Source organism: Coenobita brevimanus, chromosome 26 (genome assembly GCF_032717465.1).
Source record: "Coenobita brevimanus isolate Jiangsu-jjx chromosome 26, ASM3271746v2, whole genome shotgun sequence".
Taxonomy (NCBI): Eukaryota; Metazoa; Arthropoda; class Malacostraca; order Decapoda; family Coenobitidae; genus Coenobita; species Coenobita brevimanus.
The window spans coordinates 44,052,281-44,076,876 of record NC_136979.1 but is presented as its reverse complement, the minus strand read 5'-3'; the positions used below and the strand labels follow the sequence as shown (position 1 = coordinate 44,076,876).

At 40.9% G+C, this 24,596-nt stretch overlaps 1 protein-coding gene across 1 annotated transcript in view; it reads right to left on the bottom strand.

Annotated features, from left to right (window-relative positions):
• Positions 1-24,596, bottom strand: part of rdgB (retinal degeneration B) — a 303,195-nt gene that overhangs the window by 98,649 nt on the left and 179,950 nt on the right. Inside the window, exon 14 of the mRNA XM_080267995.1 lies at positions 15,679-15,910. Within this exon, the coding sequence (XP_080124121.1) occupies positions 15,679-15,910 (232 nt within the window). The remainder of the gene's footprint in view (positions 1-15,678; positions 15,911-24,596) is intronic.

Below are 24,596 nucleotides of genomic sequence, written 5' to 3'. Positions count from 1 at the left end.
GACCAAGGCCAATGCATGCAAGCATGCTGGAGCCTTTATAAATGAAAAAAACAAAGCTTGTGCACAGGCAGAATTAGGTTGTTGAGTTGGGAAACAGTTTTGAGGGAGGGGCAGTGTTATGCTGATAGGCTTTGGGTGATATCTTATATGTGGAGGTGTGTGGAACCTTCTAGAAATTATGTGCTCTGTTGTAGGCTTAGCCTGGTGTTTGCATCTGGAAATTTGAGGAACATCCTGGAGATTTCTGCATTTGTTTTGCTAGAATATGGTAGGAATTAGTTCTTATCATTACTGTTATTGTATATTGTTGATTTAAGCATGTTGTTTTGTTGAAGAATGTGAATTCTTATGTAGGATCTGGAATGTGTATTGTTGTGTGATTTGTGTCAGAAGGTGTGAGTTCTTTGCTAGAGTACTTGGGAGTGTGCTATAGTCGCGGCACACAACTCTGAGGTTGTCATTATCGTACCCTGGCAACCTACCATGCAATAGTGCGTCCCATTTTGTGTATAACATGAGACGCAAGTGATTCTTGTATAATATGTTTGTGTATTTACCTATTTGTATTTACCTATTTGTAGTATACAGGAATTGAGCAATGCTCGTGTTGTCCTGTCTCCATATCCACATTTATCAAGTCTACCTTTACACACATGAATGTTTTTCTCATGCACCACCTCTTTGTCTAAGTCATTCCAAATATTTAAGAATATACCTAATTGTGATATACACGGAATGTACTATGCTCGTGGGTTTCCGTCGCTGTTTCTCAATAAGTCGAATTTAACTTTAAACTCGTTTAAGTTTTTAGACTGGACGATCTCTTTGTCCAGGCTATTCCATAAGTCTATACTTCTGTAAGGAAAGCTATATTTCTTGATATCCTTCAAGCAGCTTGACTTTTTCAATTTCATTCCATGTCCTCATGTTGCTCTCTTATCCCATACAAACAGATCTTCTTTGTCAATTTTATCTACTCCCACCATGGTCCTGAACACCGCAATCATGTCTCCCCTCTTTCTCCTTTCCTCTAACGAAGGCAAATCCAGTTTTTCCAGCCTCTCTCTGTATGACAGGTCTGTCAGACTGGGGACCATCTTGGTTGCTGTTCTTTGTATTCTCTCAATCTTGTTTATATCTTTCTTTTTGTGTGGGCACCACACTACCGCTGCATATTCTAACCTGGGGCGGATCATGGCCACTATCAATTTTTTCATCATTTCCTCATCCATATAATGAAATGCTACTCTTATGTTAGTCAAGAGCTTATAAGTCTCTCCAACTATCTTGTTAATGTGCTTTTCTGGTGACAAACTATCTTGGACCAGCACTCCCAAATCTTTCTCTTCTCTCCTTTTTGTGATTAATTCATTACTCCAAAAATAATTCAGTGATGGTCTCCTGGTACTTTTACCCATTTCCAATATTTTACATTTCTTTACATTAAATTTCATTTCCCACGTCCGGCTCCAATTGTGTATCCTATCCAAATCCTCCTGCAGTATTTTACAATCCTCCTCAACCTCTATCTTCCTCAAGATCTTCACATCATCAGCAAACAGACTTGCATAACTGTTCACTCCATCTACCATATCATTTACGTAAATCAGGAACATTACTGGCGCCAACACTGAGCCTTGAGGGACTCCACTTGTTACTTCCCTCCATCCAGACATCTTTTCCTTTATTATTGTCCTCATTTGTCTGTCTCTCAAAAAGTCTCTCATCCATTCCAGAAGTTTCCCCTTTAGTCCTCCTATATATTCTAGTTTCCACATTAGTCTCTTATGAGGTACCTTGTCAAAGGCCTTCTCTAAGTCTAAGTACACACAATCCACCCAACCATCTCTCTCCTGTACCACATCAATCGCTCTTGAGTAAAAGCTCAACAAGTTTGAAACACATGACCTTCCACTTCTGAATCCAAACTGACATTCAGCCAAAATATTCATCTCTTCCAGATATTTTATCCATCTGTCTTTCAGGATTCTCTCACACAATTTTGCGACCATGCTGGTTAGAGACACTGGTCTATAATTAAGGGGTTCTTCCCTGTTTCCTCCCTTGTAAATTGGTACCACATTTGCCCTCTTCCATTCTTTTGGCACTTTCCCCTCTTCCAGTGAGCATACAATTAAGCTGTGAATTTTATCCGCCAGTTGTTCTCTGCATTCCTTTAGTACCCAATTAGAAATTCCATCAGGTCCTGGGGCTTTCTTTACATCTTGAGTTTCCAGTAATTTATACACTTCCTGCACCTCCACTTTTATATCTTTCATCACCGGAACATTTCTAATCACTCCCTCCCCTTCCACAAGCTCCTTTTCTTTAGTGAAAACTGACTGGAAACGTTTGTTCATTATTTCTGCTTGCATTGCCACATCCTTAAAGAACTCTCCATCTACTTTCAGCTTGGTGATTCCTTCCTTTTGTTTCAGTTTACCATTAACAAATCTATAAAACAGTTTGGGTTCATCCTTGCATTTGTCAATTATACCTTTTTCAAAATTCCTTTCTTCTTCCCTACGTATTCTTGTGTATTCGTTTCTTGTTCTTTTATATTCTTCCTTTGTTCTGTCGTTACCTCTCTTTCTCCAATTGTTCCACGCCTTATCTCTCTCTTTTTTGGCTATCATACACCTTCTATTAAACCACTCCTTTTTCCTGTTTTCTTTCCCTCTTACTCTTGGTACAAATTTTTCCACTCCCAAATTATAGAGGTCTAGAAAGATATCCCACTTCCTCTGTATCTCTCTTGTTTCTCTGAATTTTCTCCAATCCGCATTTTCAAAAAAGTTTCTCAATCCTGTAAAATTTGCTTTGCCAAAGTTGTATCTTCCCTGTCTATGAAGCTCGTCTCTTGGCTCGACGTTTCCTATTAACATCTGGAACTCAATGACCACGTGATCACTTTTTCCCAAAGGACAGAGATATTCCAATGATTCTATTACATCGGGTTCTTTGGTGAACAGTAAATCTAACCTTGCTGGTGTGTCCTCACCTTGAAACCGTGTCTCTTCTTTGACCCACTGCGTCATCACATTATTCATTATTATATTTAATAACATAGTGCCCCACGAATCCTCGCCGCCTCCTGAGTACCATTCCTCCCAGTTCACCTCTTTACAATTAAAATCACCCACCAAAATTATATTATTGCTTTTCTCAATTATTTTTTGCAAGTAGCTAGCCATATCTGACAACATCTCATGGTATTCGTCATCCTTCCATGCTCTCGTCTTTGGGGGAACATACACTACCGCCATATCTCTCTTAACATTCTCTCCAGTTTCTAATTTCATATATATCACTTCAGCCCTGCCTTCTCCCATTTCCACAGTATCTACATTTATGTTGTTCTTCACTGCTATCATCACTCCTCCTCCCTTTTTTTCTTTTCTGTCTTTTCTCCACAGTTTGTATTTACCATCTCCCAAATGAACATCAATATCTTCTCTTAATTTGGTCTCTACAAAGCACATGACATCAGGTTCATGTTCTCTCAAGAAATCATTAATTTCGATCCTTGTCGATATGAAACCATCAACATTAGTATATATCACCTTCAAATTATTTTTGACATTATTAATACCCTCTTCTCTCCTACTATCTGTCCGTACCACTTCCTCAACTTCTGATCTTTCACAACCATCCCCCCTAGTTTCCTTCACTTCTATTTCCTTAAATACCATTTCCTTACTTTCATATCCAATACTCTCCCAAAAAAAGTATTACGTTCTTCCTCTGTCCTCTTATCATTTTTTTCCTTTACTTCTTCCTTTAATGATTTTAAAACTTCTCTTTCTTCTTCATTCAGATCTTTTCTTATTATAATATTTTCCATCCCCGCCTCTTTGCTTAATTTCCAGGTCACTTTAAGTATCTCATTTATTACACTTTCTGATGTAAACTTGACTCTCATTGGTCTTGTTTCCCCTTTCTTATAAGGCCCTATCCTCCTTACTTCCTCAATTTCTTTTACCCACTTGCCTCCTTCGGGGTCAATCTTGCCTAATATTCCTCTCACCATGTTCGTGTCTCTCTCGAGTCTTGCGAACCTAACCTTTTCTTCCTCTTCCCTGTTTCCAAATACTACCACACATCTGTTCCTTTCTACAGTTTCTCTCACTATTTTCTCTTTTTTCTTCAGTATTTTCACTACATTTTCTTCCATTTCTTTCTTGTTCATTTCCCTTTCTTCCTGGATGATCTCTCTTAAGCTGACCACTTCTTTCTGTTCTTCTTCTACGTGTGCCCACTTTGCCTTATGTTCTTCTAATACATTACTCACCTTCTCCGTTTTATTAGTACTCTCTTCAAGTTCCTCCTCAGTTCAACATTTTCCCTCTTCAAATTCCTAATCTCTTCATTGGCTGTTTCGTTGGACTGGATTAGACTCTGTATGGTGGTTTCCGTATTTCCTGACACATCCTTTATCACTAGATTTTCTACTTTTTTTCGAGTTCACTAATCCTCATAATTAATGTTTTCACCAGGTCCATGACATTAGTATTAGCATCAAATCCTTGAAATTCCATTCCCTCATTGTTTACATTTTTGGCCATGTTTAATGTAAAGTACCTAAACAGCTGTTACCGAATAAGCCACAAACATTCATGTATACTATTGCCAACAAATCTTTACATTTTTGGTAGTCTACTAACTTTCATTATTTTAAATTTAAAGAAAGACCCTAGGAGACAGGACAGACAAAATTCCTGAAACTACTCAAGGTTAAGAGCGATGCCTGGGACGTGTATAATAATATTCATGTATAATATATTCGTGCACAATATGATTCATGTATAATATGATATGAAATCAGACGCACTTTTGAATGGTAGGTTGCCAGGGTACGATAATGACAACCTCAGAGTCGTGTGCTGCGACTATAGTAGGGGGAGCTGGGGGGGTGGGGCATTTAACCCGCTGAGTGCCACAGCCATACAGGTACAGCCGTGCCTACGTTTGCAGACAGTGCCGGAGCCGTACCTGTATGGTCTGTAATTGCAACCGGTGTCAATACGCGAACTTTCAAATTTGACAGATGACTGGCATGAACACGCACGTACCCTTCCCACATCTGTACCCACTTCCTATACCATCTATATGGCCAACAAGAGTGTCCTTGGCTCGAAAAGCATAGTTACCGATGAAGAAAACCAAGATCTCCTACCACAATTAAATGGGTATCGGCAGCTGCTGATAAAGTCTATGAGCATTACTTCGAAGTTGTCAGCCACCTGCTCAGGGAGAATCAACCTCAAAATCGATCTAAAAGGCTTGAGTACTTTTATGGTTGTTCTTCATGTTTTCTCATCATTTCTAACCTATCTAGCAAAAAAAAAAAAAAAAAAAAAAAAAAAAAAAAAAAAAATTGGTCTGCACCATGGCTCCATAAGGGTCCAAAGTCTGCTGGCACACTGCAGGTTAAAAACCATCCTACCTCTGAGCGAGTTAGTTTCAGTTTTGCTGTGAGAATATGAGTCAAGAATGTGCCATGAGTGAACAGTTGGTGAATCAGTGACAGAGTTAGCGGGTCAAACAATGAGAGTAATCAGTGATGGATGGTGTGGTTAAAGTGAGTGAGTTAGTCGGTGAATAAGGAGTAGGAAATGAAGGACAGAGTTAATGTGAAAGAGAAAAGTTAATGTTTTGTAAGTGTACTTGAGCTGCTTTGAAGGAATAAAACCCAGAAGTGTATATCTGCCCTTGATTAACCACCTGACCTGTCTATGTGTCATTCTCGACATATCAACAAACCCTACAATTATAACAATTGGTGTCAGGAGTGAAACGAACCCCTACTTTTGTAAGAACTGGTGTCAGGAGTGGAATAAATCCTACAGAGTAACAGTATTAATGAAATGTTAAAGCAATGGGCAAGTTAGCACATAGTTAGCATAATATAATTGATCACGTGGCATAATTTTGGCTGTCAGCACAATTTCAAAACCAGCTTAGCATAATTACGCTCCTGTGACATGAGGAAGGCAGCACTGGTAAGTCCTTCAGAAGGTTTTAAGTATCCTCCCACATCTTCACCTGTCTGAACCTCCATAGTTATGTGGTCATAAAGCCTGTATCACTATGTACAGTACTTCCTTATATTGCGAGAGTGAACTATCTATCTATCTATTGCCAGACGCCTCAATCTCATTTGGGGTGGCCACAAACAAATCGCCTCCACATCGCCCTATCCCCCGCCATTTCACTGCCCTGCTCCCAACTCACACCCCCCTCTCTCATATACCTCTCCACCCCATTCCTCCATCTCATCCTCGGCCTCCCCCTCCCTCTTTCCCCCTCCACCTCACTCACATACACTCTCTTCATCAGTCTTTCACCCTCCATCCTCTCCACATGCCCAAACCACCTCAGTGTGTTCCTCATAACGCTTCCTATCACATCCACATCCACACCACAATGCTCCTTTATATCCTCATTTGTCAGGCTGTCACTCCATGTGACGCCACAGGCTCCTCGTAAATAACTCATTTCCACTGCTCTCACACTTGACTTGTGTCCTTCCAACAACGTCCAAGCTTCACTTCCATATGTTAGAGTTGGTATCACAATACTGTCATGTAGTAACTTTTTCACTTCCATGCTCACTTCCCTGTTTCTTATCACTGCTTTCAAAGAACCAGCAACCTTTCTTCCCTGCTGTACCCTTTCAAGCACCTCACCCTCCAAACCTCCATCCTTACTCATCACACTACCCAAGTACTTAAACGTACTCACATTTTCCAATTCCTCACCATCCAACCTCGCTGTACATTCACTGACTTCACCTCTCTCAAAGACCATCACTTTACTCTTCCCTACATTCACCTTTAGATTCCGTTCCTTACACACTCTTCCAAACTCATCCACCAAGCCTTGCAGCTCCCCTTCATCTTCACTCAACAACACAGTATCATCTGCAAACAACAGTACAGGGAGTTTCCAAACACTATCCCCTCTCATCAGGGCCACTCCAACATCCACTACCCTACCTTGTACCTCTTTTATTACCCCATCCATGTACAGATTGAACAACCATGGAGACATGACACATCCCTGTTTCAACCCAACCTCCAAAGAGAAAAATTCACTTAGCTCACCATCCACACGCACTGCAGCCTTAGCACCATCATACATACTCTTCACAGCATTCAACAACTTCCCATCTACTCCATATATTCTTAATACTTTCCACAATCCTTGTCTATCCACCTTGTCATATGCTTTCTCCAAATCTATGAAAGACGCTTACAACTTCTTTCCCTTCTCTAGAAACTTATCCACTAAAGATCTAAGAATGAATATCTGTTCTTCTCCAACTAATTCCTCTGTTCTTTCTCTAACTCTGTCATTAAGTATCCTACCATACACTCTTCCTATTATACTAAGAAGACAAATGCCCCTATGATTACCACACACTTCTTTTTCCCCTTTTCCTTTATACAAGGGAATAATTATACCTGACTTCCAATCCTCCGGGACTCTACCTTCCTCCCAGGCCAATCTACACATCTTCCACATCCATTCTACCACTATCTCTCCCACATGCTTCAGCATTTCACCACATACTCCATCAATTCCTGGGGCTTTCCCTAATTTAACTTTCTTCATTGCTCCCACAACTTCTATCCTACTGATTTCTTCCTCTCTTCTCACCTCCCTCCTTCTCCCAGCCATTCCCCAGCCACTAATACTCGCATTACTTCCAACCTCTATGTTCAACAATTCCTTAAAGTGTTCTCTCCATCAGCTCACTTTTTCTCCCTTCTCCACTAGTAATCTACCATTTTTATCTTTCATTCCCCTGCTAACCTCACTTCCACCCTGTCTTACTCTTTTCACCTCTTTCCAGAACATTTTCTTACAGTCCCTCCACTTTACACTCAAATTCCTTCCAAATTCCTCATCCACTCTCTTCCTACTCTCTCTTACTAATCTTTTCACCACTCTCTTTCTTTCTACATATAACTCTCTCTTCCGCCTCTCAACTTCTTCCACGCCCCTATTTCTCATCCATTCATTGTATGCTTTCTTCTTTTGTGCCACAGCCTGTCTCACCTCTTCCGTCCACCATGTTGTTCCTTGCACCCCCCTCCGTCTTCTCTTCCTCCCACACACCACATCACATGCTGCACATATTTCTTCTGTAAATATCCTGCACACACCACGTCCCCCATCTGCTCCAATTCATATTTGCCCAATCATTCCTCCACTTCTCTCTTATACTCTGCCTTTTTCTCATCCTCTTGCAACCTTTCCACTCTCCTTGCAACTACTCCTTCCTCTCGTCTTTCCCTTCTTCTATTTCTCCATCTTACTTGGATCCTAATTCTGGCCACCACCAAGTAGTGGTCAGAAAGTCCACTCCCCCAACCTCTATAAGCTCTTGCATCCATTACACATCTTTGCATCCTTTCATCCACACACACATAATCAATCATAGACTTCCTTTCATTCAGTTCACCACCCACCCTTCTCATCACTCGCCATGTATACCTGTGGATCATTTTATGCCTGAAGATGGTATTGGCTATCACCAACCCCCTCCCAGCATGAACTGCTGCTTGTAAATCAGTTGGTCTCATGAACTACTCATGTCAAGTCCTGAGCATGCAAGGGTGGCATTTTTCCTCTGAAAACGAAGACGAGAGATGACACATGCTGAGTAAACATGCAGTAAAGTAAACAAGCACCTCCAAGCCAATCCAGGCAGTGAGACTGCCAAGATGTGACTGACTTATAAGAGTAAATGAGCCAGAATGATGTAGTGACAGTTGTACGGAATGAAGCACTAAAAATACTAATAAAAAAAAATACCATAATAATAATTTGGTTTTACGTCAGGTATCCCTGAAGGGCTAAAGTGTTGCCCCTTGGTAGAAGACTTCTAGACTGGAGCGTGTAGCATTTTATGACCGGATGCCCTTCCTGATGTCTACCAATGACCCTTGGGTGGCATAATACTATTTCCCACTACTGAATGGAGAATAAATGAATACAAACATAGATCTATTTACAGAATATCCAGTGAAAAAACAATGAATTCATTTGCTAAATGTCTCTCAGACTCACTGCACAGGCAGAGCCATTCACATTATAATCTGCACTTAATTTGATATAAGAACACTCACAACACATGATGGGCAGAACCATTCCATTGGCTGCCAAGATAAAGAAAAAACAAGGCAAAGCTCATACCATGTGTATCTCCATCCAAGCTTCAAACCATTTTTATCATGTGTAAACTCTCTTGCTTCCCTAACCTCCACCTCAAACTTTCTCACAAATTCACTTGCCATATCCATCAACATTCTTCTTGGATATCCATGCCTCTTCCCATCCTCAAATGCACTCACATATAACATTTATACCACCCTTGTACCATCTCAGCATGTTCTCCTTTACTTTTGATCAATGGATTTCCTTTCTCCATATCTATCATGATTCCCTACAGTTCTGTCACTATCCAACCCATGCAACCCAAATATATTCACTCACTCACTCACTAAAGGGGTCTCTCCTACACTACATAAACTCATCTGGCAGTCAGAATGAAAAAGTTAATATTGTGTCAAATGAGTTAATAGGAACTGCCTTCACTACAAAAGGACTCTTCCTAATCTGAATACAATAATTTGTTGGTAACAAGAATATCCATCCATCATTTAATTCTGTGTTGCCCCATGAGGTGCTTAGGAGTCCGGGACTAGGCAAGTTGGTCCTGACATTTAAGATGAGTGTTACCAGCCTCACTCATCCCTGAGTGGCATTATGTTAGCAATAAACCTCAACCAAAACACAAATATATCATTGTATTTGATAGATCAACAGTCTCATTTACACTGCTCACACTAGTAAATATATCATATTAACAACATATAAACAACAACTTAGCACAACTGCCTGGGCCAAAAGATGGTGGAAAAGATCATAATCATTATCATTGTTTTCAATTTTACTTTTCTTTTCTATGCGGCACAAGTCAGATGGGTTCACCAGACAGCACTCCAACTCCTTCAACTTGTTCTGTTCTGTGCTGGCTCTCCAGTAATAATGTACTATAGTTATCCCCTCCCTCCCCTTAGTACTCATACACCATTTTTCACTAAGATTTCACTGATGAATGGGGTCAGCTTAAAGTTTTCATTACACAGTCAACTTTTAATGCTGTAGTGAGCAATTTTTTCTTCCATTTTGCCAGGCTCTGAAATGTTCATATTACTAAATGCCATAATGGGGTGTGACACTGATCAAGCCACCAAGGTATATAAGGTAGTGTAAATCCCTTTGTAAATAAAGAATAGCAAAGTACCTATACTGTAAAACATTACCAGTAATTCTATATTAAATTCTTCCAAACAAACACTGCAGACTACTTGTAGTTCCTGTAGTACAGTTGCATTCAGGTACAAATTATTCATAAGTTATTTATGTATTTATTTACCATAAAGGCTATTAATGAAAAAAAAAGAAAAAGTATAGAGGAACATAATCTTAATACAGATGTGTACAGACAAGACCTATTAAGGCAGAATAATGTCCTCTAATGAACTATGCAATTCGCACTTTCAGCAAAACACTTGAGTCACCTCTTATCCTGTTCTGTCCACATATCTCTCCATTAAAACAAGTGTGATTAACTCTGAACTGTGCTTATGTTCAATGATGTATGCTGGAGCACTCACCAGTCAATATTAAATGATAAATTGTCATTAGCTTTATGCAATGCAAGTGAATTCTTTCCCCTCATGTGAGGTCTTTACTTCATCAGGGCATTCTGCACCAGATCGCCTAACCAAGAGAAGCTGCTAGATGAGCCCCCCAATATATATTGTTCAACTGTATACTCTTTACACTGCTGTCACACAAAAGGGTGGGGGAAGCTTCCCCCAGGCTACCTTACAGTTTATGGTTGTCCTCCATGACATGCTTCATTTTGTGAGTCTATAAAGTAGGTAACAGGGAGGTTGAATGGTTTACTTGTTTACTGTATATGAATCCTGATCTCCATTAAAATACTTATGGGTGGTCCTCTGGCATCCATGACTATTCAAAGGTTGTGAGCCTGTGTGGGTTTGTGTCTGGGGGGCAGTTGGGGTTTGTTGCTCACGTAGTGCCACTCAAGGATGAGTGAGGCTGGTCACTCTCGTCATGAATGTCAGGACCAACTAGCCTGGACCAGGGCTCCTCCGCTCCTCAAGGGGCAACACAGGACTGGATGATGGATGGATGGATGGTGAGTTTTCTATGCTTGTGGATTTAGGAAGGGTGCCTCTTCCTCCTTATAATCTCCTGGAGGGTTTGAGCTCAGACTGAGTAGAGAATGGACAACTAGCCATCTTAGAATTCAGCTGTCTGTGCCTCAGTCATAAGTAGTCAATTTGGCTTCCACTCCCTACAAAGATGGACTTCTCAAAAACTTTAACCCTCGGAGTGTAAGTCACTGCTCCAGCAGTGCCACCCAAAGGTGAACTTCAAATCTGCACACTGAGGAAGCACCTAGTGTACAGTAGGTATGTGTACAATACATGCAACATGTTGAGCAGCTTCTGTTCGCTTTTGGGCATATTAGTATTAAGGCACTACATTATCCTCAAGTTCTACCAGTTTCAGTTACCACTCTTCTCTAATTTACAGACATCAGATACTGTTTAGCAAATTCTTATGTGCTTCTGCATCTTTATGAGAGGGAAAATAAATTTTGGACTTGAAAAACCTGTTTTTTTTTTTTTTTTGAGGGGGGGTTGGAAGGACACTAAAAACCCCCAAGGGAAGTGCAAAGCAAACACATACTTCATGAATTTATGTATAAATATATCTTTGTTTATTCCTAAATAATCCACATTACTTGAATTTCATCAATTTTCACCAATTTCTAAAGTTGGGGAGTGTTTAAACTTAACTTCAGGATTATGAGAATGATGGAGAGAATTAGTTCAAAGTACTGATTCTGCAAATGTGCACATCAGAGATGATTATATGAGAATGAATTACATAATATCGTTAGCTTTATTATTAAATACTTCACAGTTAATGCCAATACATTGGCATCCTTTAAGTGAACTAGCATTACTGTATTGTGGACAAAGTGTTTGGGTTATAATCAATCTCTTGATTAGTTGATGTCAGTATTCACAAAATAACATCAAAGTCTTACAGAAGAATTTCTGAAACATGGCTATAGGAAAAGAAGCAGGCAATCATGATCAATAAGAAATATAGAGTGACTTGGGAACAGAATCAGGAATATGAATTTACTGATGTCAAAACACTTAAAACAAGCACTAAGACATGCTATAGGTTGGATAACAGGTGACCAGTACTGAAGGCATGTTATATGGGGCCGGACCACACCATCAGCTCACATCCATACTTGCACACCTTCACTGGTCTAAATTTGGACTATAGCGCTATAGAAAAGCCGCATTTACGTAACATTTACAGTACAGTCTCCTCCTACCATCATCATCATCATCATCATCTAGGGATGGGACAAGGCAGGGGTCAGAAAACATGGAAAAATTAGACAACCTATTTTACACCAGCACTACAAACTCATCACAATCACAATACAATCATACATAAACAACCTCTCTTTACAGGGATGATACATCCACTGTAATGTGTCACCCAAAAGGTACAAAACTGCTTTTCTACATTGTAAAAATATCACACAAGCACAAAAATACAGGGTGAGTCTAGTGACAAAATGTGAGAGTAAGATACAATACAATACTGTAGTTTACAAATGAGGTTGTATTTCCGTTGGCACTGGCAGTTTTGTAACACCTATTACTCTGTAATTTATTATGCATATTATACCCTGTTATTCTCTTTCAAGTTATATATTTTTTAGTATCAACACACTTTGCCTCTGTAAGGTGCAAGAGGATAAAAAGGGGCAATATGCAAAATACAGCATGTCACTGAGGAATGGGTGCTATGAAGCCTCCTATGCCATCTTTAGTCATATTCTTGTCACATTAGGAGAACTGCTAGAACCCCTTCCTTAATATTTATTTCTGCATATGGCACAAATAGGCTCTTGTATGCTCTCTATGCAGTTTATGCCAATGTAAAAGATATATGGATAGCATACAAGGAAAACTTGGCTGAAGATGCACAATAAATCATTAATCCCTTGAATATGGATGATGCCCATTTACTTAATTCTTGATGCTACCAGACAGTTCTTTTCAACTCGGGAAAGGCCTCATGTACTGAACAGATGTATTAAGGCTGTATCAAACCCCTTCAGTTCAAAAGTATCTCCATAGCTAAACAAACTCATCATGAGATGGCAAGAATGAAATGAAAAATGCACCCTTATGCTCAATGGGCTGAGGACAAGGTGCTAGAAAGCCTCCTACTCATACAAGAATACAACGCACAGAATACAGCTCATATACCAGTGAAGCTGTCATAGGTAGATATCTGTATTGAAAGGACAGAGGGTGAGAGGTAATAATCAAGCAACATTGTTCCCTGCGCCCCCACACTTACACCTGTGCCGGCGTGTGTCTCGGGGACGACTTGCGGTGCGGACTATGGGTGAGAAGGTCATGTCACACAAATTCTTTCCACTACAGCCTTCCTACCTGAAGACCCTTACTAAAATAGCTCTGATCTTTCCACTATAACCTGCATACTTAATGTCTCTATCTAGTATACTATTATTCTTCAAAGTACAAACTTTCTGCCTAAATCCCTTAACAGTACAGGTATTATATTATTAAGTCGTCATCCAGATGGAGTTGAGGTTGCAGCAACAGAAACTTTTAATGTTTCCATAATAGTGTCTCTGGTAACCACATGACTGAAAAATACTGCCCTGAAACTATTATCTTAATTACTGGTACTAATCTAGTTGGATATATCATCATCATTTTACCCCAATATCTCATCCACAGCAAGATTCTCTGATCCCCCTGAGGACCTGAATACATGTAAGAGAAGAAAGCAAATCCTAGGAGCAGTAGACTCTCCCCCTCTCCCGAATCATAGGAGTTTTGAGGCTCCTTACAACACAACTGCTGAGTAATGTAGCCACTCATGCAAGGATTGGGAGATTCCTGCCCTACTTGCCTGTTCTTTATAGTTACCTTCTGTGGCAGATATATGATAACCTACATTATTTCTTTCTTTTTTTCTCTTGCAGGATAAAAATGACAGCCTGACTTGCAGGATAAAAATGACAGCCTGAAAAATTTCCTTATATATTACACTAATCTGAGTCTGTATTATTCTACAGTGCATAATGGATGGTTGAGAATTCCTCGCAGTCATTACTTTCTTTTTCCAGCAGTTTCGATCATGTCAGGTCAAGGCTATGACCATTCGACCAAAGATAAATACAGTACTACCATATTTTAAGATTAACCTGTGAAACCTGAGAAGTTTTACTAAGAAAACATTCTTATCAGTCATGCATAATACAATTTTATAACAAACTTGACATAGAATGAATGCCGCCATATATCCTAAAGCAGTGTTTTGAATCCATGCACACCTGAGTATAAGTCAGTTATTAAATTGTGTAAAAGTCAGTTATTAATAAATAAAATGTACCATACATCAACAACTGGCTTGAGTTTAATATTTTCACTTTTTCTAAACTAATTATTAAATTCATTACTGTACATACTACAGCTATGCCAGGCAAGTGAAAACAGTATATGTTAACATAAGTAAGCAGAACAGACCTAGAGGCTAAGAGACCAGAACATTACAGTAAAGAAAGAATGGAGGGAAAAAAAAACACTGAAGTGATTTACCCTTCTTCTTGGACTGTCTGTACTTTTAAGCCAGAGGAATATGTCATGGGAAACATACTCAGGATTAAGAAGTAATGAAGAAAACTGTAACCAGATAATATATATAAAACAAAAGATATTCATATATAAAGCCTAAATCTTTGGAAAGAAACATACAGTACACAAAGCTTCCACACAGATGAAACCAGAATAGGACTGAACTTTAAACCACAACAAGCAAACATAAAAGTGCTAACAAAATTCCACAAGCAGCAAGATAAAGAGATAACAGCCGCATTATGAAAACTGAATGTGTTGAGACGCAACCCAGCCCCTTATTTCTGATGGTCATTAATGGAGCACCTGTAATCATTAGATGTGGTCAACCTGCATCCCACATTACAGAGTTCAGTCAGCGATGATACAGAGGGGTCAGACATGTTCTATCATCACCACATACTTCAGAAATTATTGTCAAAAACTGGGGGATAGTTCCTACCCTCAATGTCTCAATTTTGATACTACAACCCTTTAATCTTTAAACATAAACTTTTAAAATCAGCACAAGGGGCAGATTTAAGTAAATTTCAAGTATCATAAGGCAATTTCATCATAAAAATATGAACATTAAAAAAAAATAAAGTTACCAAAAAACTGAAATGATAAACTGCATTAATACCCAGTATTTTACTGATGTTTTTATGCAGATAATTAAGCAATTGTACTTACAAAAAACTGTTAAAAACAACAAATTTATAAAATGAAAAATGTTTCCTACACAAAGTACGTCTTTCAAATATAAAATGTATACTTCATTATGTAACTGTTATTTTGCTTCCTCACCAATCACCCCACAGCCCCTTTCATTTCCATTCTTTTTAGATATATTCATCCCCTCTCTAGTCCTTCTCATTCTTACCTGGAAGATGATGAGCGCCTGCGTGGGTATGGTGCCATTAAATGCCGAGAATAATGGTAATCAGAGTCCGAGACTGAGCGGCAGTGTGGGAGGTCAGCTTGGTGAGTGCCATCGCTGCTAATCGACTTCCGGTATACACGGCCATTGCCTTCACTGCCACTGCCACTGCCGTCACCACCACGACCACCACCGCCACCACCACCACCATTACCACCACTGTTGCCCTCCTCACCTATTGCAGTGATGTCAGATCAAGATGAACAAATAAATTAAACACTGAAAGGATCACAACAGAAGTTACTGAACAAGTATAATGTTTGCAACTGAGAAGCTTAACTCTTTGGTTGATTTACATGTTCTGCAACATAAACACCCAGATCAAGCATAACAACAACATATTGTACTGTGTATATCAATATCAACTGTTTCCTTTTGCTCCAACATGCATGCGTTGGCCTTGGTAACCTAATGGTGGCTCTCCATGCTGCTCAATCTATGGCAGCCTCCCTATTCAGTCCCTTATCCCTGAGCTCACAATCCATGACCTCATCACAGGTTTTTCCGGATTGCCTCTTACAACCCTACCCCCAACGTTAACACTTCTCACATTCTGCACCCAACTGTCATCCCCCAACCTCTCCACATGCACAAACCATCTCAATCTACCTCTCCTCATCACAACACCAACACACTCCAGTCCCATCCTTCCCCTTAACTCTTCCATCATACACCGAGCCCTCCCAGGCCTAACATTAGTAGACGCACTGCACATCCACCGAATCATCGTTATTTCTGTACGTTTAAGCCTGTGAACATCCTCTTCCTTTACTGCCCAGGTCTCACTACCATACAGCAATACACTCCTAACACATGCAGCATACAAAGATCCCTTTGCATTCCTCTCAATGTCAGGAGAGGCAACAGCTCCCTGAACTTCTTCCAGTCATTCCTCACTCACTGCTAGCTCCAGCCCCACCTCCAGCACATAACAAGTCTCCTTAGCAACAAAACTCTTCCACTCATTCAAGAGACTCGCCAGCACGATCAATTCTCTCATGCCTGACGATCTCCACATGCTCTCCCCAACACATCACACACATGAAATCAGCATTATCTCGCAGTCTACCTCTAATACCACTACATCTCTTCTGCACCCACTTATCATAAACACTGCACAAGATGGAATTACTTCCCATGCCCTTGTGACAAACTGCACATGGCCACTCTCCCTCTTCTTTGACAGTACCACAACCAATCGTAGATATTATCACCTTTGTCATTCCACTTCATTTCTGATGAAGTGGAATCTTAGATTAGGTCATGTCCATCCGTATGTATGGCTGTTAGGCCACAAGTCTGTTTCACGCTGTATGTCAGGAACCTTTTGTTGGAATTTTCTCATATTTAGTACGATTGTAGGGTCATATAAGAAGTTGATCTCCATCTTTTTGAAATTTTGAAAAAAATCCAAGATAGGTGACTTATTACCAATTTTCTATTTTTGAAACATTAAATCCTTTATACCTCCTTTATTTTAATAGTCAAGTTTACAGGTTGTAATAAACTTAAATAGGGAGTCATATATAATGAGTCTTGCTTGACTGTTCTCCATATAACTGATTTTGCTGCACTAGCACAATACAGCACATGAATCATCATTCTTTGAAGTGGAATATAGTTCCTCTGAGACTTGTTTTATCTGCATTTTCTCTCAAACCTTTGTGCCCCATACCACCTCTCCACTTCCAAAATTCTTCCTTCGCCTCCCTTTCATTCTGTGCAACATTCGCAGCCTTTCCTCTAACTTTCTCTCTGTTGAGCACCACCTCTCCTCCTCTCCCTAACTGAGACACAGCTGTCTGAGGCAACTGATAACAAACCCTTTTCTGTATCCAACTACTTTCTCCACACTTATTTCAAAGCCAAAGGTGTCTGTTGTGTTCATATGTACATAACGACTTATCTTGCTCTCATGTTCCTGAACTTGATTCTTCTTAATTCTTGACTCTGTCTTCGGCTTTCCTAATTTTCTCTGACTAAATATATCCGTGCTGTTTACTTATCCTGATTCTACTGACTATGAAAAATTCTTTGTTCTATCTTACTTCTACGATGCAACACATCCTATCCATTTCTCCTTTCTCTGAAATCTCCATTCTAGGAGATTTTAATGTTCACCACCACCTTTGGCTCTCCTCTCCTTGCACCAATACACCTGGTGACTAAGCCTACATCTTTTCTACCCTTAATGACCTACAGCAACTCGTACAGCATCCAACCCATTTCCCCAACAGCTTTCGAGAGCGTTCCAACATGCATGACCTTACAACTAATCTTTCTGCTTACACTGTTAATCCTTCCTCTCCACTAGGCTCTCCCAACCACAATCTTATCACCTTAACCTATCCCATCGCTCCATACAGCCTGTGGACCCTCAAAAGAAATATAGGTTGTGGCACTTTGGAGCTGATGATTGGGAGGCCCTCAGGCAGTATTTCTTGGATATTCCCTGGAATGATCATTGCTTCTATGGTCAAAAGCCATCTGAGTGTGCCATGTGCATTGCAGGGATTATTCTCTCAGGCATGGATGCATACATTCCTTTCTCATATCCTCTGACTAATGCAAGGAAACCCTGGTTTAATCACACAACAAGGAGAAGGCCTACAAAAGGTACTGGAGCCAACCCACTTCTGAATCACATCTTTTTTATGTTTCTGCCCAAAAATCATGCTAAGTCTGTTCTTCACTCTGCTAAAATAATTTCATCCGTACTAAATGCCCTGAACTCTCCAATTCGAATTGTTCCCACTCCTTCTGGCACCTTGTCAAAAACCTTTTAAACAACTTTACCTTATCATCCTTCCCTCCTCTTTTCCACTCTGATGCCTCTGTAGCTATTTCTTCTACTAATAAAGCAGATCTCTTCGCTCAAACTTTCTCCTCCAATTCCACCTTAGACGATTCTAGTGCTGTTCCTCTATCACTTCCACCCCTCTGACTTCCTCATTGCTGACATTAAAATTTCTTCAACTGATGAATTTTCTACCATCACTGGTCTCAATACTAACAAGGCATATGGGCCTGATGGGGTCCCTCCTGTTGTTCTCAAGAACTGTGCTTCTGTGCCTACATCCTTCCTAGGTACACTCTTTTGCCTATGTCTATCAACTTGTACCTTTTCTTCCTTCTGGACATTTGCTCCCATTCAGCCAGTCCCAAAGAATGGTGACCATTCCCAACCATCTAATTTTCACCTAACTGCTTTAACATCCTGTAATTCAAAAGTTTTTGAGTCATTTCTTAACAAAAATTTAAAGAAACCATCCTATCACAACTTCTTTCTGATCGTCAGTCTGAGTTCCATCATGCACGCTTCACAGGCGTCCTTCTCATCTACCTTTCAGACTCCTGGTCATCCTCCTTTTGGGGCTTTGGTGAATGCTTTGCCACTGTACTTCACATCTCAAAGGCTTTCGATCGAGTCTGACAAATCTTTAATTTCTAAACTGCCCTCTTACGGTTTCTATCCTTCTATCTGTGCCTTCATCTCTAATTTCCTTTCTGGTCATTCTATAGCTGCTCTTGTAGATGGCCACCATTCTTCTCCTAGATCTATCAATAGTGGTGTTCCTCGGGGCTCTGTCCTATCACCAACTCTCTTCCTTTTATTCAACAGGGAGCTGTAGACAGAGGCGTTAATGAACAGTACAGAGCCCTCAAGAACAATTTCTTGAGAGTTACTGATGTAACATGTGGCTGGACAAGGGGACCACCAAGACATAAAGTAACTTGGTGGTGGGATGAGGGTGTAGAAGCTGCAATTAAGGAGAAAAGAAGACTTTTCCGGGAATGGAAGAAGGGTGGTAGGAAAGAGGAATATTTGGCTGGTAAGCATAGGGCTAAAAGAGAGGTATACAGGGCAAAGTCTGAGTCACAGAGACAATTACTTGATAACCTAAATCATGGGGAAAGGAAAAATATATTTAGGGTGGCAGGTCAGGTGAAGAGGGATAATCGGGATATCATAGGTGAGCAGTGTGTGAAGAATGATGAAGGAAGGGTAGTGGTGAACAGTGAGGATATTAACCCCTTAAACGCTGATCGTCTCGTTTGCGACGCTCGGCAATAAGGACATAACGGCGGATCGTCGCATTTTCGATTCTAGTAAATTTTGAATAACCGCGGGCAAGCAGGCTCCAGCTGGTATTGTCTATCAATACCACCACCCTCTAGCTACAACTAGCATACTTTACCTTTGTACTACTGACCTCAGTTGTTGCCAAATATTGCGTTTTCCCCCCATCCCCCCCCCCACGGCCCGACCAGCCTGGCTGTGATACATGGCAGCGCTCTGAGCGCTCAGAACTGTAAATCTGCGCTCTCCTTTCACAAGCAGATTATGCCACTATGAAACGCTTGTTTCCCCAGTTGTAACATCAGCTTTTTTTCTCACGGTTTGCCCCTGTTTAACGTCAGTTTACTGCAGGCTTTCAAAGTGACATTATGGCGAGTTCTAGCTCTTCCCAGTCAGTGCAAGCGGCCGACAGGAACGAGAATAAAGTGGCGGGCGTAAGGCAGAATAAAAAGCGCGCCGTGGTGATCTTTTGGGAAGTAATATGATTGAAAATAATGTAGTATACATGTTTTTAGCTGTGAAAATGGAAATGTTTGTTGAGTGACGGGAAGACCGCAGCCACAGTGCATGTCGGCCGTACGCTCTGTTGATTTTAGCCTTATTTTCAGTGTTTATTGTACAAATACGGATTCCTAACTACCTTTACGTTGTAGTATAAAGTTTACTGTGACAGAATGAGGCTGTGGTAGAGGGGAAACCGGGTTGCTGGAGGTGTGAAAGTGAAGATTTGGTTACCCAACTTTGCAAGTCTCCACAAGTCCTTGGGTAGTCCATGAAGGCTCAACACCTGTCTCTGGAGAAAGCTGAATGTAAGTACTATCTGCCATACCAAGTATAATGTTCTAGGGTTAATCTCTGTTTTTTGGCGAATATTTTCCTACAGGTACTCAGACCGCAATACAACCTCGCCACTCGGGGGGGGAACGACTGTACACGGCCGCGTTTAAGGGGTTAAAGATGCATGGAGAGAGCATTATAACCAGTTGTTGAATGAGGAGTTTGACTGGGACAGGGAAGGTTTGGAGCCAGCAGATCCAGTGTCTGGCCCTTGGCCTTTGATTGATACTGCTACTGTGAGTGAGGCAATAGGCAGGATGAGGGTGGGGAAGGCAGCAGGTGTGTCTGGGTTGACTGCTGAAATGTTGAAGGCCTAAGGCGATATAGGGGTGAGTTTAGTCACTGACCTGATAAATAGGATCATTTATGAGTGTGCTGTCCCAGATGATTGGCTGAAGAGTGTAATTGTAAATGTGTATAAAGGGAAGGGTGATGCCCTGGAAAGAGGAAATTATAGAGGTATAAAGCTTTTAGATCAGATAATGAAGGTAATGGAGAGAGCTTTAGAAGGTATGATTAGAGAAAGAGTGAATATTGATGAGCTGCAGTTTGGGTTTATGCCAGGTAGGGGGACCACTGATGCCATATTCACTGTTCGACAGCTTCAGGAAAAATATATTGGTAGGAGAAGGGATCTTTATTTTGTTTTTGTTGATTTGGAAAAGGCCTTTGACAGAGTCCCTAGAGAGGTGGTGAAGTGGGCAATAAGAAAGCTTGGCTTGGAGGAGTGGCTGGTTAGGGTGGTTATGGCCATGTATGTGGGTGGGTGTGAGAGTGAATGGAGATTTGAGTGATGAGTTTTCCGTGAATGTTGGTGTGCATCAGGGGTCAGTCTTGAGTCCCATGTTGTTTATCATGGTACTTGAAGCCCTTTCATGTGACTTTAGAAACGGACTCCCGTGGGAGTTGTTGGATGCTGATGATTTGGTGTTGATTGCAGAGAATGAAAGGGAGGCGGAGGAAAGGTTTAGGAAGTGGAGAGATGGCATGGGGCAAAAGGGTTTAAGGGTAAATGCGGATAAAGCAAAAGTGATGATATCTAGGGTTGGTGGCGGTACTGTCAAAGACGAGGGACAGTGGCCATGTGCAGTTTGCCACAAGGGCGTGTGAAGTAATTCCATCTTGTGCGGTGTGTGTGATAAATGGGTGCATTAGAGATGTAGTGGTGTCAGAGGTAGACTGCGAGATAATGCTGATTTTATGTGTATGGCGTGCCGGGGTGAGCAGGTGGAGATTGTCAGACATGAAAGGATTGAACTTGTTGGTGAATCTCTTGAGAGTGTGGAAGAGTTTTGTTATTTGGGAGACATGTTGTGTGCTGGAGGTGGGGCTGGAGCTAGCTCTGTGGCTAGGGTGAGAAGTGGTTGGAAGAAGTTCAGGGAGCTCTTGCCTCTCCTGACATTGAGAGGGCTCTCCCTATGTGCTAAGGGGTCTTTGTATGCAGCATGTGTTAGGAGTGTAATGCTGTATGGCAGTGAGACCTGGGCAGTGAAGGAGGAAGATATTTGCCGGCTCAGACGTACAGAAATGACAATGATGAGGTGGATGTGCAGTGCGTCCCTGCATCCAAGGCCTGGAGGGGCTGGGTTTACAATGGAAGAGTTGAGAGGTAGGATGGGACTGGAGTGTATTGGTGTTGTGATGAGGAGAGGTAGATTGAGGTGGTTTGGACATGTGGAGAGGATGGGGGATGATAATTGGGTGAGGAAGGTGAGAAGTGTTAACATTGGGGGTGGGGTTATGAGGGGTAGACCGAGAAAGACATGGGACGAGGTCATTAAGTGTGACCTTAGGGTTAAGGGACTGAACAGGGATGCTGCAATAGATCGTGCAGCGTGGAGAGCCGCCATTAGGTGACCAAGGCCGACACATGCAAGCATGTTGGAGCATTTAAAAACAAAACAAAAAAAACGAAACGACCTTCTAAGCTGTACATCAAATCCTATTCATTCATATGCTGATGATTCCACCCTTAACTTTTCCATTCGCTTCCCGCAGCATCTGTCTCAGCAGCTGCTTCGACTAACCAGGGATGAGACTATGTCACACCTAATGTCTGACTTGGCTTGTATCTCTGACTGGGGTAAATGTAATCTTTTTGTTTTTAATGCATCAAAAACTCTGTTCGTACACCTATCAACCCGTCAAAATCTTCCACAGGAATACCCACTAATGTTTAATAATATCCAACTCAATCCTGCATCATCTTTAAACATACTTGGGGTTTCATTCTCTTGGAATTTATCTTGAAAGATCATATTACAACTCTTGTAAAATCTGCTTCCAAGAGATTAGGTATGCTAGGCCAACTCCATACTTTCATTTCCCCTGCACAGTTGTCAACTATACGCAGATTTTATTCACCCTTGTATAGATACAACTCTCATGCGTGAGGAGACTTCCTACACACAGCTCTTCTCAACAGGGTGAAGCCAAAGGCTTTTTGTCTCATTAACTCTCTTCCTCTTACTGGCTCCCTTCAACCTCTGTCTCTTAGCCGCACTGTTGCATCTTTATCTCTTTTCCATTGCTACTTCAATGGTCACTGCTCCTCTGAACTATCTGCTTGCACCCCTTCACCACTACAACAGGTGCGCAGCACCTGTCTAGCAACAAACTCTAATCTCTTTTCTGTCCAACTCTCTAATGCAAGAGTTAATCAATACTCCCAGTCCTTCATTTAGGCAACAGGTCAGCTCTGGAACTGTCTCCCTCTGTCTGTATTTCCTACTTCCTATAATCTCCAGCCTTTCAAACACAGTGAGTCCAGGCATCTCAAAATGAACAGATCTTGAATTTGGCTCTCTATTGTATTGTTTTTGTTTTATTCTTGGAAGGAATGGTTTGCAGGCTCCTGGCCTTTGGTTCCTACTCCCTTGCATAAAAAAAAAAAAAAAAAAAAAAAAAAAAAAAAAAAAAAACTTTAACCCGCCGCGTCTCATTGACATATATATATGTCCATACAGTTTGTCACTGTCAGTCCCGTTGACGTACATAAACGAGCATCAATTGCAAGGTTCATAATCCGCACAATTTTCAATTTTCGCGCGTGATTTTTGGTATGTATGCACGGGACACCTTCCTCTACAAGATACCAGGCAGGGACAATGCCTTACCCTGCATGACTCCCCCCCCCCACATGCCACTGTCTCAGCAATTCACCTGTTACCATTGACCTGGCCAGTAAAGACATGTCGTGCCACGGTACGAAATTCAGGGCCAGAGTGATTCCCCAACCTATGACAATGTGGAGGACAAAGTTTACGTAGCATTAGAGGAAGAAATAGTCGGAAATGATGATCAGCTAACGTCGCCAAAAAAGGTCAGGTATGTTGACGTGTTTGGTGAGTGAAAGAACGCTTATATTGCCTATATTACTGTGTGAAAACCAATAAGCTCTCGTACTACATATAATTTCGTACCAAATAAATAAATAAATACCGTTTGTGTGGTGTGGAATAGTTACCCTCCCATACAATTTTTTTTCTTTGGAGCCAGCCTGATAGAAAACCCAATAAGGTAAGGGGTACTGCTACCTGTATTGAGTATTTGGCTACCTGTATTGAGTGTTTTAACCTCAGATGAGTGATTCCTCTATGAATTTTCGATGTTTCTTACCAGAAGTGGAGGTTTGAGCCAAAAAAATTTTTTTCCAAAATTGGTCGGGATTAGGGGGAGTCAGTGGTGGAAAATCGGTCGGGACGGGGCAGGTTAAATGTCCATCTCTGAAGTCATGTAAGAGGGCTTCAAGCACCATGATAACAAAACGGGGCTCAAGACTGGTCCCTGATGCACACCAACACTCACGGAAAACTCACTGCTCAAATTTTCATTCACTCAAACCTGTGTGCATGCACCCAGTATCTATCTATATGTTTATCCATTAATCTATACCTCTCAATCTACCTATATACACAATATATGAACAAATTTCCAATTCAAA